Source organism: Mauremys mutica, chromosome 10 (genome assembly GCF_020497125.1).
Source record: "Mauremys mutica isolate MM-2020 ecotype Southern chromosome 10, ASM2049712v1, whole genome shotgun sequence".
Lineage (NCBI taxonomy): Eukaryota > Metazoa > Chordata > Testudines > Geoemydidae > Mauremys > Mauremys mutica.
The window spans coordinates 75,119,741-75,137,305 of record NC_059081.1 but is presented as its reverse complement, the minus strand read 5'-3'; the positions used below and the strand labels follow the sequence as shown (position 1 = coordinate 75,137,305).

General features: G+C 53.2%; 2 protein-coding genes and 1 non-coding gene across 8 annotated transcripts in view; 2 read left to right on the top strand and 1 right to left on the bottom strand.

Moving 5' to 3' along the window:
• Positions 1-17,565, top strand: part of LOC123378711 (butyrophilin subfamily 1 member A1-like) — a 272,728-nt gene that overhangs the window by 129,993 nt on the left and 125,170 nt on the right. The window contains exons 1-3 of one of the 5 annotated variants that reach the window (XR_006582717.1): positions 5,163-5,953; positions 6,614-6,704; positions 16,204-16,450. The gene's annotated coding sequence lies outside the window, so the exon portion shown is untranslated. Of the gene's footprint in view, positions 1-5,162; positions 5,954-6,613; positions 6,705-6,834; positions 7,612-16,203; positions 16,451-17,565 lie in introns of those variants that run through there. The other 4 variants (XR_006582714.1, XR_006582715.1, XR_006582716.1 and 1 more) reach the window with 4 other exon arrangements.
• Positions 3,505-10,943, bottom strand: LOC123378710 (tripartite motif-containing protein 15-like). Of its 2 annotated transcripts, none has more exons than XM_045032819.1 (5): positions 10,499-10,943; positions 9,220-9,242; positions 7,372-7,487; positions 6,637-6,678; positions 3,505-4,547 (listed from the first exon to the last, which is right to left on the bottom strand). In XM_045032819.1, exons 1-5 carry the CDS (start codon positions 10,604-10,606, stop codon positions 4,033-4,035), a joined length of 804 nt encoding a protein of 267 aa, XP_044888754.1. In that variant the 5' UTR covers positions 10,607-10,943; the 3' UTR covers positions 3,505-4,032. The 2 variants fall into 2 exon arrangements, with proteins under 2 accessions (XP_044888754.1, XP_044888753.1); XM_045032818.1 differs by lacking the exon at positions 10,499-10,943 and adding an exon at positions 9,503-10,317.
• TRNAL-CAG lies at positions 16,966-17,047 on the top strand. The gene has a single exon. It is a non-coding gene; the product is annotated as a tRNA-Leu (tRNA).

Here is a 17,565-nt window from a genome sequence, read left to right as displayed (position 1 = left end):
CTTCCCTGTTCCCTGTGTGGAGTATTGTGACAGTGAAGGAAATGTGCCTGTGTCTGTCAGGGGTAATGACTTGCCTATGGAGGAAGCTACCCCAGTCTCCAAGCAGTTGTCTGTGAACAGTCCTGTGTGCTGGGACAAGGGAAAGGATATCCCAAGCTGTGTGTCTGGTGAAGGGGAAGGTTTCTCCAGCTCTTCTTTGTCTGTGGAGCAGAGAGAAGGTGCCTCTCAGCCTGTGATGGTTGAGAGCAGTGCAGTTGTCTCAGAGTTGGTTCTGGTTACAACTAACGCCCAGAAAGGGAATGGTCCTAAATTTGTGTCTGCTAGGGAGAGTGACACTGTAACTAACAAGATCCCAGAGGACAAATGACTCTGGTACTGTTGCTTAGTGTGTTGCTGGGAAAGGGTGTAGCAACTTTATCTAATCAAGTTGATACCCTAGCAAGGGCACAAAGAAACCATAAAACTGATTTGATTTTGTTGCCCACTGACAGTGTGGAAACTTGTAACCAGAAGGAAATGATTCCTGAACTTGTGTGTTTTGAGACTGACAACTTGTATGTTGCCTAGTCAAGGCACCGAGAGAATTTCTCTCCTGTGTGGAGGAGTCTCTGATGTCCAATCTGGTGTTAGCTCCAACTGAAGCATTTTCTAGGCTAAGGACATCTGAGAGGCTCTTCCCTGTATGGACTTGCTGACGCTTGATGCTGTGTGAGCACCAAATGAAGGTACCCCTTCAAGCTCTTTCTTGTGTAAATTATCCGATGGGGAATAATTTGTGAGCTCAGACTGAATCTTTTCCTGCAGTTATTGAAGCTTTTCTTGCATTCCAAGTATTTATCGGTTCTCTCTCTGATGTGAAGCAAGGTTTGATCATCAATGAAACTTTTTCCAGTCGAGGCATTTATAGATACAGTGCCATGTGGATTCTGAAATGTTTAGGAAGGTATGAGCTAGAACTGAAGCTTTTCCCACCATCCAAGCATTTATGGGGTCCCTCTCTTGTGTGGATTGTCTGATGTATATTAAGATTTGAACCCTCATGGAGGCTTTCCCACAGTGTAGGGTGGGCAGAAAAGTTTTGCTACTCTGCAACATGGTCAAAGGGCCACAGCGGCCACATTTCAGGTCGGAATCTGGGATAGGGTTGGTTGGACTGAGGTCTACATGCTGCAGTGTGGACACCAGAGCCCCAGATTTGAGCCTAGGTTAGTGTAGATGCTCAAGCCCAGGGTTCTCCGACATGTGCCAGCTGCAGAGGTGAAAGTAAGCTGGTACGGTCTGGTATGGTGTACCGGCAAGAACTGGTATGCTGTGCCAGACTAGACTGGCTTCCCTGGGCCCTCTAAATCACCGCTGGAGCCCTGCCGCCCTGGGGTAGCGGTGGCAGGGCTCCGGCGGTGATTTAAAGGGCCTGGAGCTCCGCGGAGGCCAGAGCCCCGGGCCCTTTAATTTGCCCCTGAGCCCCGGGGCTCCCAGCCACCTCTGCAGCTGGTAGCTCCGGGGTGATTTGAAGGCCCTGGGACCAGGGCCGGTGCAACCATTTCGGCAACCTAGGTAGTCGCCTAGGGCACTGGGATTTGGGGGGTGCCATTTTCTTCGACAGTGACCGCAGCGGCCAGATCTTTGGGGGGAGGGCCGCCTGCAGCAAGTAAGGGGGGGGGCAACATGCAGGGGAACTCCCCACCCCAGCTCACCCCTGCCCTGCCTCCTCCCCGAGCATGCCATAGCTGCGTCACTTCTCCTGCCTCCCAAGCTTGCGGCGCCAATCAGCTTAGGCACCGCAAGCCTGGGAGGCGGGAGAAGTGAAGCAGCGACGGCGTGCTCAGGGTGCTGGTGCTTGTGCTTGTGCGCAGAGCAGGGGTGAGCTGGGGCAGGGGGGCGCCTCAGGGCAGAGGGCGGGGAGCTGCCGCGGGGGGGGGGGCGGACCTCAGGGCGGAGGTGCGGGGGGTTGGGGGGCAAAGTGGAAGTTTCGCTTAGGGCCCGAAACATCCTTGCACCGGCCCTGCCAGGACTCCCAGCCACAGCCAGAGCCTCAGGGTCTCTAAATATGGAAAGGCCCTGCCTCTTCTGGCTGAGGCCACACCCCCGCTCAGGACTCCGTCAAGTACTTTACGTTACTGTCACCCCTGGCCAGCTGACTCCAGACCCAATGACCCTGGGCTTACATTGCAGTGTAGACAAACCCAGAGTGACATACAGGCATATCCTCATTAGAGTGCAGTGACACAACCAGTTCAGGAGAAAAAAAATTCCATGACTATCTTCAAAACTCACATCTGGAAAATGAAAGGGAAATAAACAAGGAAACACTTTTATATGCTTTATATACATAAAGTAAATGACAGGCTTAAAGGGAACTGGAAGGGAACTTTCATAACAAGACCATGTGGGAAAAACATCCAAAAAATTGAAGTATTGTTCTGAAAGGCATTAAAGTGGAAATATTGCAAATGCACTCGGGGGTGGAATTAATGAGCAGAGGTGAAAATGGGACAGTGCACCAATGAGAACTGGCTGCCGGTACCGGCCCGCACACGGCCGATGTTAAAGCGCTGCTGAGTTGCTTTAACGTCGCTGCCCTTTTTTTTCCTGGCAGGGCCACTGATGTGGGTAGCAAAAGGGGCAGCAGCTCTGGGGGGACCCTTCAAATCGCTGCCACGGTCCCAGGATTCCTGGCTACTGCTGCTGCAGCACCAGGGCTCCTGGTCCCCAGCCCCGCCCCTTCCACCAGAGGCCCCGCCCCTTCCAGTGACCAGAGCCCCCCCCCCCCCCCTGCCCAGGAGGGACCTGGGGTACCAGTAAGTCCCTCTGCTTACTTTCACTCCGTTAACGAGTTACAGTCACACATCAGAAAGATTTTATAGCTCTCCCTCTCGTGTTTTCTTTCCTTCTCCCTTTTCTTTTCTTTCATCCAGTTCTGCACATCATTTTAGCTAGCGCTGTTTTCCATCCATTTATTTCTCTGTCTGCCCCAAATCTCTTTCATTCCCTATCACAGATCGTTCGAGCTCAGGTTCCCAGTTCTCTCCCCTTCCTCCCCCTCTGCCCCAAGTGTCTCCACTTGCTTTCACTCTTTTCGCATTAGTTCGCTGCCCACCTCACCTTTCCCCAGGTTTCTCGATTTACTCTTGTTTTACTTTATTTCCTGCCCCCCCTTGATTTCTTCTCTCCCTTCTGATGAAACCTGCCTCTCCCCTCCCCGCAGCCAGCTCACCTTCATCCAAATGACATGCCCTCCCCCGCCTCCCGCCCCCTCACCACAGCATCCCTTCCCCAGGGGCCTGGAGGTCACACCTGCCAGTCCCTGGGACCGGGTCTCGATCTCCCAGGCTCCCTGCTGGTGCAGAGTATCCCCCTTCTCCCCACACCTCCCAAATCACAAGTAATTTGGTGTCTTTGCCACCCCCACAGCTGCCTGTCCCCGAGCCCACCTAGCAGTTACAGCCCCAACCCCCACATCACCTCTGTCCCTGACCCTCCATCAGTTCTCATCCTGCAGCCCCACACATGCCCCTCAGGAACCCTATGCACCTGCAGCAGCTCCAGGAGTTATTCACACCCCCCCAGCCCTTCCCATCCCTGGGGCTGCAGGGAGGGAGGGGGAGTGTCATAGAGATTAGATATTGGGGTTGGGTAGACAGGTGTCCTCCAAGGTCATGAAGATGAGCCAGAGGCTAGGTAGATGAGAGGCCTCCAGTATCACAGACTAGGATGACTGTGATTAGAGACACCCATTTTTTCATGCCCATTGGCCTATTCCCACCATGTCTCAGTAGCACTGTCTGAGCCAGAATTCCCAGAGTCCTCCTGTGCCAGAGGACAGTGACATACGGCGGCAAAAGCCTTGGGTGGATGAGATTGGCGGAGGTAGAGAAGCCACCCCCTGTTTTCCATACTTTGGCAGGGCAGACACCTAGCAGGGCCGCCAGGGTCGTGGGCACTGCATGGCAGAAAGCCTGAAGGAAACAGGAAACTTCCAATGTCACAAAGACAAGGGTGTGTGAGACTCCAGGGCGATATCCCCCCCATGTCTCAGCAACACTGTCTGAGCCAGGATCCTGTCCAGACCCAGAACCAGGGACGGATTCGCTGCCCGGTGAAAGAGGCTGGCAGGAAAGTGAAGATCGGGGCCTCGTTATCAGCATCAAAAAATGCCACCTGCCCCCATTCACAGTCCAGAGAAACCCGGATCCTTCTGGGGACCCGGCTCAGGGGCAGGGGGGTCTCAGGGAAGGTGAGAGCCTGGAACTGACACCCCCACCACTGCACAGCCCAGATCCCCCCCTCAGGGTTATGACCGATCCAGCCCTTCCTCCTCACAGACTCTCTGGCCACCCCCACAGCCCAGCATTCTCCATCCCCCACCTCCACCCCCCAGCAATGTCTCCCCAGGGTGAATCCCTCACAGCCCAGCACACAGAGCTCAGTGTCAAATCGCTCAGGGTTGTCGGGCAGATCCTGCCGGGCGTGTCCCCATCTCACATGTCTCCGATCCTCAGACAGGGCGAGCTGGGGATGAGCCGTGTCTGGATCCAGAGTCACCGTCACTGGGGACAGAGAGAATCAGAGCGTGAGGGGCAGAGCTCAGCCCTGGGGGAGGCGGGGACCATTTCTCACACTCCCCAGCAGCCCTGGGACAGGCCTGGATCCCAGGGAGCTGCCTCGGCCCTGGGCGCCTGACACCGAGCAGAGACGTCACTGCAGTTCTCAGCCTGGGCAATGGGACCCACTTTTGTACATTCACATTTGGTGACAGAGGCTGCAGCCCCTGCTCCTCAGCTGGCTCTAGCTCAGATGGCAGAGGCTGGAGCATAGGGGCCGACTCCGTGGGTGCTCCGAAAAATTGGGCAGCTCCCCACCCCCCTGCCCAGCTCACCTCCACCTCCGCTCCACCTCCTCCCCTGAGCGCACCGCGTGCCCGCTTCCCCCCTAGCTCCCAGCACTTGCACCTGTTTCACTCGGCCGGGAGGGAGGGGGCAGGAGGGGGAAGGCAGCACGCTCGGGGAAGAGGTGGGGCCGGGACGGGGATTTGGAGAAGGGGTCCAATAGGGGCAGGGAGGGGCTGAGACTTTGGGGAAGGGGTTGGAATGGGGGTGGGGTGGGGGTGGGGAAAGGGTGAAGTCAGGGTGGGGCCCGGGGGCGCGAGCACCCACCGGCACTGGGGGAAGTTGGCGCCTATGGTCTGGAGAGGAAAAGGGTCACAGAGATGAGAGCACCTGGTCTCTGATTTACAACGCCAGCCTGGGGAGCTGCTCCTCTGCCCTGAGTGCCTGGGACCCAGCAGAGATGCCCTGGCAGCTCCTCCCCCCGCTGCTGGGACCTGCTGTGAGGGCTGCAGAAACTGCCTCTCTCCCCCCTCCCCTGCTGGGGCTGCTCCTCGGAGGGTGAGAGAGGAGGAACCTGACGTTGTGCAGAGGGGAGTGAGAGGAGGGAGGCACCAGATATAAACCCAGGGGGAAGCTGCACGCTGAGCCCATCCTCCTGTCCCTGGCCTGGGCGAAGAGGAGGGGACAGGGCGTAGGGGCAGAACCACTCCAGCCCAGAGAGTGGTCAGTAGGGGCTGGCCTTGGGAAGAGAGAAGGGAGGAGGTGGCAGCGTCAGAGGGACACTGTATCTCTAGCGGAGGAAGAACTGGTGGCAGGATTGTTTGTGTGACTTCTGCGCGGGATCTCCTCTGCATTTCAGGGGGAGGGGGGTGTCACAGTCGGTGTTGGTTTGGTTTGTGTCTTTAGCTATTTGTTTATAAAACTGTTTTCATGCATTTTTTTCTCTGAAGTGAAAGTTAATCTCTCCTGAAATCTCTCACCTGGTCTGCATGAGCCTAGGGATTGCCCTCTTTTTGTCTGAATTTCGGAGCACAATCCATGAAGCAATGCGTGGGAGAGCCCAGCCCTGGCCTAAGGAAAGGTCGGATGTTGGAGAAGAGCAATGAGGGAGACCCCCCTCTGCCAGGGTAAAGGAGAGGGATGTGTCTGCCCTAAGGGGAGAGTGCTCTCTACGCATTCCTCTCAATTTAATATTGAAAGGGCCTATGAATGTCTATGAAAACCCCAGGGTCAGAGTTAAGGGGGTTTGGATGTTGGTCACTATCTGTTTCTATTCACTGGCGTGGGCATGAACTGAGTGTTGGGAATAGAATGTGAAATGCTGAGATTGTTTAGGCTTCTGGGACGAGCCGATAACGCTGGGAACTGTGTGTAAAGGGCTGGCCTTGGGTCCGCTCTCATCGGCCAGCTAACTGTAAATAGGATGATAAGTCAAACAGGTGTGTAGGATGTTAATTAGGATGGGGTTACAGCTGCGGCTGTGTATATTTAATTAACCAATTAGCAACTGTCTGATTGCTTGCCATAATGGTATATAAGAGCATGCTGGAAATGAATAAAGAACTCTCGGCTTATGATCACATGGGTTGTCAGACTCTGTCCATTCTCCTCTGCGATGCAACAACTGAGCACTAAGGTTGGTGTCAGGACTGTTTGTGCGACTTCAGCTTGGGATCTCCTTAGCAGTGAATGTTTTCTTTTTAAGTCTGGTCGGTGTTGGTTTGGTTGGAAACTTTAGCTTCAAATTAATGGAAATGTTTTCATGGAAATTTTCTCCTTTTTTAAAGATAACCTGCACCTGCAATCTTACCCTGTCTGTGTGCTCCTGTCTCTGGTTCAGATAGCAGAGTGTCTGGAGATGGAAAGGATAAAAGAGAGGTGAGATTTCATGCTGTCATATTTATAACATCCCCACTCTCAACTGACATAATTATGTCTTACTAATGAGAGCGAAGCAGAGCCACACCCACCTCTTTAATAATAACTAATCTGAAACCTTCTATTTCAGGGGTCACAAACCTTTGGCACGAGGCCCATCAGGGTAATCTGCTGGTGGGCAGCAAGAGAGTTTGTTTGCACGGCCCCCTGCAGCTCCCAGCTGCTGTGGGTTTCACACAAGAGGCTCCTGTGCTGGAGGGACTCACCAGGATTTACGCCTTCCCTTTTGGCCCACACCAGCTGCCGTATGGGGCCAGAGCACAATGAAGGGCTGGGTCCACATTTCAGAAGTGGCCAGAAATGTTGGGTTCTAAACTGCTCTCGAGCACATGCCCTGTGCTCGAGTTGTTAGTTGGGAGAGAGAAAGTGAGATACCCCAAGCTGTGCTATATTTTTACCTTAATGATTTTGCCAAAGCTCTCTAAATGGATCAACGTGAGATATCCTGGGGCCTGGGCCCCTGCTACATCTGCTCAATTTGACGACTTTCCATTTTGTATTAAATAGATACATAACCTAATTATTAACCAATTGGCCAGAGTCTAACTCCTCCCACAGTCTCAGAGACACACCGTGATTTCCCATCCTAGATCCCAACTCTCAGTACCTTTGAATTTCCTCAAAGTCTCCATTAAAACAATATTTTCTTGGGAGAAATCACTGAGTCTCTTCTGTAGCTCCAGAGAAATCTCCATGGGCTGCTGGAACTTCCCCGCCTCACACCTGGGGAGAGAGAATTTCATTGTTACATTTCAGTCACTAACTCGCCATCATTCCTGGCTAGCGGAAGTCCCTGCTCTGCGGGGCCTGCAGCACAAACCATGGCTGTGCCACCTTCCCCCAAAAGCCCAATTCATGTTCTTCCGCTCTGGCCTTGTGACAGTGCGATTCTGGCGGGACCCAACTGAAAGTGCCAAATCAGGACCAATTGCTTAAACAGGGCAGTCACAGCCCTAGGCTGGGGTTTTTCCACCTCTAAGGCAAACCAAACCAGCCAGACAAAAAGGACTTTGGTCTCACCCCACTGGCTAACCACAAGTCACACAAGCAATTTCCTTAGACACTCCAGTCTCCCAGCATCACCACCAGTGCACTCGTCCTGGGGATGAATGGTTATGAAAACCAACACCCCAATAAAAGAAAAAGGTTCCCTCGATCCCAAAGGACCAAGCCTCAGACCCAGGCCAATATACACATCAGATCTTACCCACAAATCACGCTGTTGCCAATCCTTTAGAATCTAAAATCTAAAGGTTTATTTACGAAGGGAAAAAGGTAGAGATGAGAGGTAGAATTGGTTAGATGGAATCAATTACATACAGTAATGGCAAAGTTCTTAGTTCAGGCTTGCAGCAGAGATGGAGTAAACTGCAGGTTCAAATTGAGTCTCTGGAATACATCCCCCGCTGGGATGGGTCAGTCAGTCCTTTGTGCCGAGCTTCAGCTTGTAGCAAAATCCCTCCAGAGGTCAGAAGCAGGATTGAAGACCAGATGGAGATGATGCCTCAGCCTTATATAGACTTTTCCAGGTGTAAGAATCCCTTTGTCCTCACGGTGGAAACTTACAGCAAAAATAAAATGGAGTTTGCAGTCACATGGACAAGTTTCTGCATACTTTGCTGAGTCACAAGGCGTGTCTGCCTTCTCTCCATGGGTCAATTGTGTAGCTGATGGCCCTTTAATGGGCCATCAAGCCAGCTATGCAGGGCTAACATCAGCTTGTCTGGGATCTTTCCCAGAAGCAGAGCATAATACAAACTAAGAGCCAATACTTATAACTTCAACTACAAAATGATACACAGACATACAGACAGCATAATCATAACCAGCAACCCAGAACCTGGTCTTAGACACCTTATATGACCCCCTTTACTTAGGATTTGGTGCCACCACAGGACCTTGGTTGCAACCCATGTTCTATATGGTTCCCATTTATATCAATAACGTCACAGGCCTGCACACAGCAGAGGAGGAGCCAAGTCTCCAGGGCCAATTCTCTCCATGTTTCTTGTGTGCATCGTGCTATGAGATCTTTCTTTCAGGTAGTAGACTGAGACCTCAGCTGCACCCAAACCAGCTCATTCCACACAGGTCTCCAGACAGATTTCCAGTGGAAAAGACACTTGATCCCTGCTGAGCAGGGTCTGATCATTACCAGTATGTCAGGGATGAAGGGCTCGTATTGCATCTCCAGAACCCTGAGGCAGCCAGTCCCCCAGGATGACACATCTCATGGGAATACTTTAGGTCAGTCTTTCCCACTGAATGGATATTCCAGAGTCTTCTATAAAAGACTGAGACCCTCTGGGTTAAGTTGATCAGAGAAATGTGTATCCAAAAAGTGACCCTGCCCCACACATTTTGCTGTAGAGCCCTGTGGAGATGTGTTGTTAATGTTCTCTCCAAGCCCTTTCACAGCACCGTGAAGTACAAGGGGGGTGAGAGAGACACGTACCCGCTCACGGTGCTTCTGAAGTCCTAGAGAGGAAAGAAACAGAAAAACAACCTTAGTCCCACGTGCTATGACGCCATCCACTGGGCATCCCAGGGAAGGGAATTTGCAAAATATGAGGAAAAGCAGCTTGGCCTGGGGCCCAGGCTATGGATCTGCTGACTCAATGTCACCTTTATATCTACGAGTGACACTGAGATCTCCCACTGCTGCACCCCAATGCCCATGATTCAGGAGCTGTCCTGTCCCTGCGGTGGGATCTGGGATCTTTCTAACTTAGTCTCACCTGCAGGAGTTCACTCGCTGGCTTCTGACCCTTCCCCTCCAGCTCACTGATCAGCTCACTGAGGCGGGAAATCTCCTCAGAGAGTTTACTGGCATTGTCATTCTGTATCTTTACAACCTTCCTGTCCAGCTTCTCCAGCTGGGCCAGCAGGAGTTGCTCTTGTTCCTCCAGGAACTGCCACAGTTGCTGAAATTCAGACACAATCTTCTGCCTCTCATCTTGTGTCTGGTCTATTAAAAAAAAATGGCAGGCCAGGGACATAGAATCTAGGGTCCTTTCATGGAGTGCAAAATGTGCAGGAGACACAATTTCTTTGCAAACTCTAAGGTGTCTGACACTTGACTTTACCCTGTGGTTAACAGGGAGAGGATTTTCTAACACGTTCCCACTAGGGTGACCAGACCGCAAGTGTGAAAAATCGGGATGGGGGTGGGGGTTAATAGAAGCCTATACAAGACAAAGTCCCAAATATCAGGACTGTCCCTATAAAATCAGGACTTCTGTTCACCCTAGTTCTCACCAGCCCTAATATCTCTCAATGGGAAGTTTCTATGACTAACATGGGCGGGACACTGTGTTATCAGAGGTCTATGTTAATCCAGACCCAGAGCAGAGGAGGCAGGACTCAGCACTACATTGACAGAGATGCCAGGGGAGAAAAAAGAATTGAACAATTAAACAAGGCAAGAAATGCCTGCAGACTCAGGCAGACGGCGCTGCCTGGGATATAGGTCAGTTCACCTTGGGAGGAGTTTTGTGAAAGCCGCAAGGGCTAGAAATGAACTGGAATGGAAGTTTAGATTCTGCAGAACATGTTGTCCTGATCCAGGCAGAGGATTTTGCAGGGCCAGTGTGTGCAGACATGAATCTAACATAGCAATCCCTGGTCATGGAGAAACACACACAAGTCCACTTTCTCCAAGGCCACAGAGGAGTCTGTTTCACAACAGACCTCCCACTGCAAGTCTCTGCAGGTTAATAGCACTGGGCACCTACCAGATATTCCCAGGTTTTTCCCTCTCCAATCACTTTAAATCCCAGCAGCTTTTCTCTCTCTTCCCGCAGAGTCTCCAAATAGGCCTGAACCTTTTCCTGAAGAAACATAAATGATTTGAGTGAGTTTATGTTGAGAGTTCAGAGTGTGTTTGTGGAGAGGGGTGTTTTTCCATCGCAACCCAAGATTCTGTAGGTGACTGTCAGCTCTACAGGGTCCATGATATCAGGAACCACAAGAAAATCAAACCTCATTAACAGAGACTAGGATTGTTTTCTATTCAGACAGTTTAGAATTATTTGTCCTCTTTCTACACTGAGTAAAACCAGCAAGAAGCTGGAGTCACATGGTGGTGTCATAACTATAAAGGAAAGGGAACAGCCCTCCTGTGTACAATACTATAAAATCCCTCCTGGCCAGAGACACCAAAATCCTTTTGCCTGGAAAGGGTTAAGAAGCTCAGGAAACCTGGCTGAGACCTGACCCAAAAGGACCAATAAGGGGACAAGATACTTTCAAATCTTGGTGGGGGGAGACTTTTGTTTGTGCTTTTTGTTTTGGGGGTGGTTCGCTCTTGGGACTAAGAGGGACCGGACATCAATCCAGGCTCTCCAAATCTTTCTGAACTAGTCTCTCATATTTTAGACTTGTAAGTAACAGCCAGGCAAGGCATGTTAGTTTATCTTTGTTTTCTCAACTTGTAAATGTTTGTTTTTGCTAAGAGGATTTACCTCTGTTTGCTGTAACTTTGAACCTAAGGCTAGAGGGGGTTCCTCTGGGCTCCTTGAATCTGATGACCCTGTAAAGTTATTTTCCATCTTGATTTTACAGAGATGATTTTTACCTTTCTTTCTTTAATTAAAAGGCTTCTTTTTAAGAACCCGATTGATTTTTCCTTGTTTTAAGATTCAAGGGGGTTGGATCTGCACTCACCAGGAATTGGTGGGGGGAAAGGAGGGGGAATGGTTACTTTCTCCTTGTTTTAAGATCCAGGGGTTTGGATCTGTGTCCACCAGGAACTGGGTGGAGAAGTCTCTCAAGGCTACTGGGAGGGAGATAGTCTGGGGGGAAGGTAGACAGAGTTTCCCAAATTCTTAAAGGATTTGGGTGGTGGCAGTAAAACCAGATCTAAGCTGCTAATTAAGCTTAGAGGTTCTCATGCAGGTCCCCACATCTGTACCCTAGAGTTCAGAGTGGGGAAGGAACCTTGACAGGTGGTGAATCAATAAACCTACATTTGACAGTTTCCGCTAACACCTTTGGCTGGTGCTTGGCCACATACACAATAACACAGTTCAGACTGCAACCCGGTCTAATCCCAATGGTATCCGCGCTCTGGGGCCCTTCTGTCTTTGGATTCCAGGTGCTGGGGGTCCGCACAGCGTTTGGCTCAGGGACCCCCCTAGTGCTGGTCGACCTCTGAGTATTAACCCCTCAGGGAGCAATACGGGAATTCAGAACTCCCGTGGGAAACCTCAGCTCCCTGCTGGGCCTGGGATTGTCATCAAGGCCTCGGCCTTGAAATGGCCACACTTCATTACAAGCAGGATCTGTCGGGGAGGCAACATGGCCCAGTGGCTGGAGCTTTGGCCTAGGCCTTAGAAGAACCGGTTTCTGTTCCCAGCCACTCATTCTTCTTTGAGTGCTTGCTCATGTCCATTCCATGTAGGGTGTGCGCGCGCTGCGTGCACGTTCGTCGGAGACTTTTTACCCTAGCAACTCAGTGGGTCGGCTGGGCGCCCCCTGGAGTGGCGCCACCATGGCCGCGGATATATACCCCAGCCGACCCACCCACTCCTCAGTTCCTTCTTACCGCCCGTGTCGGTCGTTGGAACTGTGGAGTGCAGCGTAGCTGACCTCCACCTCCCTAGCATTCTCTGATAGTTCTTATTCTTGTTGTGTAAATAGTTCTCAAATTCGTTAAATTTAGATAAGATAGTTAGCTTTTAGTGGTTTAGTTACAGTTTAGTTACAGTTTAGTGAGTTAGTCGGGCTCGGGGCTTAGGCCCTACCCGCACCGGAGCCGGAGCTCATGCCCGGCTCCCCAGGATTCAAGCTGTGCTCGGCTTGCCATCGCCCGATGCTACAGGGGATCCACATTCCTCCTGTTTGAAGTGCCTCGGGGAGTCACACTTATCGGCTAAGTGCTCAATTTGTAAGTCGTTCAAGCCTCGTACAAAGAAAGAGAGAGAGACATTAGACTTAAGCAGCTCCTCATGGAGGCAGCTCTTACCCCTCCGTCTTCTGCACCGAGCGCAACCCCTTCGGAATCAAAGCGCGCCTCTTCGGCACAGGGCCGCACCGGTGCGGCCACTACACCTCGGCACCGGACGCCTGCTTCCAAGTCAGGCCAGAACCGCTCGCTTTCACCTCAAGCGAGAAAGTCTAAGACCCCTGCCGCCCCGGCACCGCCCGCGGTGCGGCACGAGGGCATGGCTCCACCGCACCGGCCGGTCCCTGCAGCCATGGCACTGCCTGCTGAGCCGTTGCCGTCGACTCCGGTCCACCAAGGGCCATCGAGTCCGGCACCTATCTCCCCGGCACCTGCCGCGGTGGAGTTGATCGTCCCATCCACGCCGGAGGTCTGTGAAGTGGCGAGGGACTTGATCGCGATCTCAGATGCGGCACCGCCGCCACCCCCGGCACCGCCGGTGCGGGTCATCCGATCAATTGGGAAACCGGCCCTGATCCATCGACCTTCAGTCAGTGCCCCCGACCGGCACCGCTCCCGATCACGGTCCCATCGGCATTCCAGATCCCGGCACCGGTCGCGTTCGTCCCGCCGCTCGCAGTACCGGCACCGCTCCTTGACAAGATGCCGGTCGGACTCGCGGCACCATTCCCATTCCCGCTCGCCATCTTATTACTCTCGACGTCGTTCGAGCTCCCGGCACTGATACCGGCACCGCTCCACCAGGAGCCGCTCTCGACGCCGATGCTCTCGGTCACGGTCGAGCTCCCGGCACCGTCCCGGTCGCAGGTCCCGGAGCCGCTCTCGGTACCCGAGTCCCTCACGGCACCGCTCCCCGGTGCGGAAGAGCACCAGGTCGGTGGGGACGTCGGCCCACGGCCTATCTGCTCCACCATGGCCTTCTCGACACCCCTCGGCTTCGTCTCAGGCGGGTAGCCACTACTCCCAAGACCCAGAAGCAGATGTGCCGGAGGGTTTATTTCAGGACTCCCGCTCTGAATCGCAAAGAGTCCAGCAGTGGCCCTTTTGGACAGCTTGGGCTTATCACCAGGCCAAGGTGCTCCCATAGCTCTGTCGCAGACCGTCCCTTCCGACCGTCGGGCCCCTGAGGCAACCGTAAGTCACCCTCCACCAGCTGGATGCACAGCTGGGTGCACAGCTGCCTCCTACCACCACCTCACCCGAGCAGCTGGAGCAAGAGCCTCAGCAGGAGGAGCTCCTCCAGGAGGTCCTCGCCCCCGGTGTTTCATCCTCTTCCTCACCGGACGAGGCGGTGGTGGGTGCATCGTCAACGAGCCCACTCCCAGTGGACCTCGCTGCGCATCAGGACCTCCTCAGGCGAGTTGCGCTTAACATTAACCTCCAGGTGGAGGAGGTCGAGGACCCGGTCTGCAGCATTCTGTCGGCAGATGCGCCCACCAGAGTAGCTCTGCCCTTTATCAAGACTATCCAGGCGAAGGCTGATACGCTGTGGCAAACGCCGGCTCCCAGCCTGTCTTTTTCCTTCCTGATCTATTTTTATAAGAACATTAAAATGGCCGTACTGGGTCAGACCAAAGCTCCATCTAGCCCAGTATCCTGTCTACCAACAGTGGCCAATGCCAGGTGCCCCAGAGGGAGTGAACCTAACAGGTAATGATCAAGTGATCTCTCTCCTGCCATCCATCTCCATCCTCTGATGAACAGAGGCTAGGGACACCATTCTTACCCATCCTGGCTAATAGCCATTAATGGACTTAGCCACCATGAATTTATCCAGTTCTCTTTTAAACGCTGTTCTAGTCCTATAGTTTCTTTTTCCTGTCCCTCTCCTTCTGCTTCTGTTCAATCAAAATCTGACTTAGCTGGCCAAGGCTGTGTGTTCTGAACACTGCTGTAAGCCTGTGAGCAGAAAGCAGCTAAATGCCGTGCCCCAAGCAGCCCGATGGGGGTACAAGCTTGCTAGGTCTCGGAGCGGCTGGCAAGGCCTTGTGCTAGGCCAGAGCCAGAAGCTGCATCTTCTATCTTTGCTGTTCTCTTCTTTCCCCGTTTGTGTGCGTTCGCCTTATCTTGGACTTTATGGGATTGGACTTTAACAAGAGACACCACAACAGTGACAGCTCCAGCCCATCTCAGCTGATCTCTCTGATTTCCCCAGGACAGCTGTTACCTTCTTCAAAACCATCCAAGAGACCGTCACAGAAGGAACTTTCCTTCTAAAAACTCTCCCAGCTAAAGAGACAGGGCACAGGGGATGCTGTTAAAGACAAGCCTTACTGACTACTTTACATTTCCATTGCTTTAACTCTGTCTCTGTTTCTCTCTGTGTTTCAGTAACACACTAGCAGGGATGTGAGAGGTGTGTTTGCCATGGCACTAAGCGGGCTGAAGTCTCTCTACCAAACCCCCAGCTTTGTTTCACCCGTTCAGTGTTGGACGGTGACAGGGGCACGTTAACACCTTTCACTCTTTCGGGGCCCTTGAGCCTGTTTAAATGACCACAGAAGTTCCCGCCCCCTGTGTGAGTGGCATGGGGGACTGAGCGTCTTTTCTCCTTTCTCCCCTCGAGGATGCCAGAAGCCCCATAGACGGGGCGTGGCTCCTCCCCCTGCACACGCCATTAGTCTGGCCACAGGCTGAGACAACACAACTGTCCCAGGGCACAACTGCAACGTGGTGAAGGTGACACCTGGGTCAGAATCTCCTTTGGTTTATTACAAACCCGGGTTTCTGCATTTCCTACAAAACTAAATCTGTTTTCTAAATCGCTTCTCTGCTCAGGCTGCGTCTACGCCCCCTTGTGTCGGTAGAACGTATGTCGCTCAGGGGTGTGAATGAGCCACCCCCAAGGGACACAGTTACACTGACCCAAGCGCCGGTGTGGGCAGGGCTATGTCGCTGGGAGAGCTTCTCCTGCCAACATGGCTACGGCTCTCGCTGGGGGTGGGGAGTCTCAGCGGCTACACTAGGGAGCTAACGGCGGGGCCACTGCACCGGTGCCAGCGTGAGCTCCCCAGAGCAGCCACCACCTCAGGGCAGGGACGATGGCCCTGACTGGGGACACAGTACGGGCCTGTCACCTCCAGGGCACTGGGTTCTCTTCTGCCCCCGGCAGGAGTGAACAAACGTCTGTATGACGTGGTGACCATTCACAGACCGGTGAGGAATGAGCTGGTGTGAGGGGAGCTGATCTCAGTCCAGTGGCAGGTGGGCAGATGGCCACAGAACAATGACCAGCAGGAACATTGGAATCTATTGGCCATCAAAGCATGGAGGCCGAGGAGTGAATTGCCCACGGGACCGAACTCATCCTGTCCCCAGAGCTAGTCTCGGTAAATCGGGGTGAAGCACATTGACGGGACACCTCGGGGAAGCTTGCACAGCCATTGCTGGGGCTGCAGCTAGTCTGTGGCTGGATACACAGAGACTCATTCTCCAGTCCCTCAATTCAGCATTTGTCACGGGCAAGAAATTCAGAGTAAAATACGACACTAAAATATGATAATGATTAATGGGGAAAAACCTGTTTCTTTCTAGGTGTGAAACAGGGAAGTTCCAGCAGCTGGAGGACACGTCTCCTGATCTGGAAATCAGTCTTGGTTATTGGTGCCAAGAAAACCGGTGCTCTGAAGGAGACTGAGGAAAATCAAAGGTACCGAGAAGGGAGCTAGGGGGGAAACGTTTCGGACTTCCGGAAGTGACGGGCTCTGACCAATTAGTGGCAATAGATGCTAACATAAAACTGAAACAAATCAGAGTGAACCAATAAATTATCATTCCTGACTCAGGGGAAAAGGCTGGGTGGGGCCATGTGCCAAGGCAGCAGCAAACGGTTCATAATCTGCAGTCATTTGAATGTGATTCATTTTTCCACTAACAAGTTTCTCTGAAGTGGTGAGAAATCCAGGGTCCGGGGAAGGGAGCCGTGGCCCATTCTCCTTTCGGACAGTCCAGTTGTGGCTTAGTCCTGTTTATACATAAAGAAAAGAGTCCAATACAAACAGTTTAATCCAGCGAGAAAGTCAGTCCATTGGCGGATAGAGCCGGGAGCTGGTGGGGGGCAGAGCTGGATTCTACCTCACTGTCTGACCTCTCCCTGTCTCGATCGTTACAGTGTGGAGAGGAACAATGACAGACCCCACAGGCGGGTGCTGGTTTGGTGCTTAACCACACGGCGAAGGACCGAGAGCCCCAAATTCCCCCTGGTGTTTTGGGAGCCAAGTTTGCTGTTTGAATTCTGCAGTTCAGATGACGTCAGGCCTGGGCATTTCTCTGGCCTTAGGGGGTGCTTTGGTCACAGCTCTGATGGCTGAGTGGCGAAGGTGTTGGACTCAGAATTCAAGAGGGTTTCCCTGTGCAGGTTCAAATCCTGCTCACAGCAAGGCCTGTGTTTTAGCCACAGCCTGTCTAAGAGGCCAGGGGTGGCTGAGCCTCCCCCAAATGGCCGCCCATGCAGGGGGGAACACTGGGGATGTGGGGCGAGTCAATCCTCCGTGGGCCCATTGTCATCTTTCGAGTGCTGGACGCGAAGCTCCAGAGAAGTGGGGGCCCAGCCTGCACCCTTTTCCGCTCTGCCACTTAACCCGATGCCCTGCTCTGCCTCCTCCCATCCCCCCTCCGCCTCTTCCCCCAAGGCCTGCGCCCCACCCCCGCTGGGCCTTTTCCCCTGAGCCCCCTCCCTCTCTCTGCCTCTTCCTGCCCCTGCTCCGCCTCCTTCCCCAAGGACCCTCCCCACCCCCCGCTCACCTAAGGCAGGAAAAAGTGATGGGGGCCTGGCCCCATGGCCCCCTGGCAGCCCCCCTTAGGGGAAAGGGGCAGGGAGGAGCAAGCAGCAGGTGAGTGGCGTCTTGGGGGAAGAGTGAGGGGCAGGTAGGGGGTCTGGGGGGAGGGGGCGGAGGG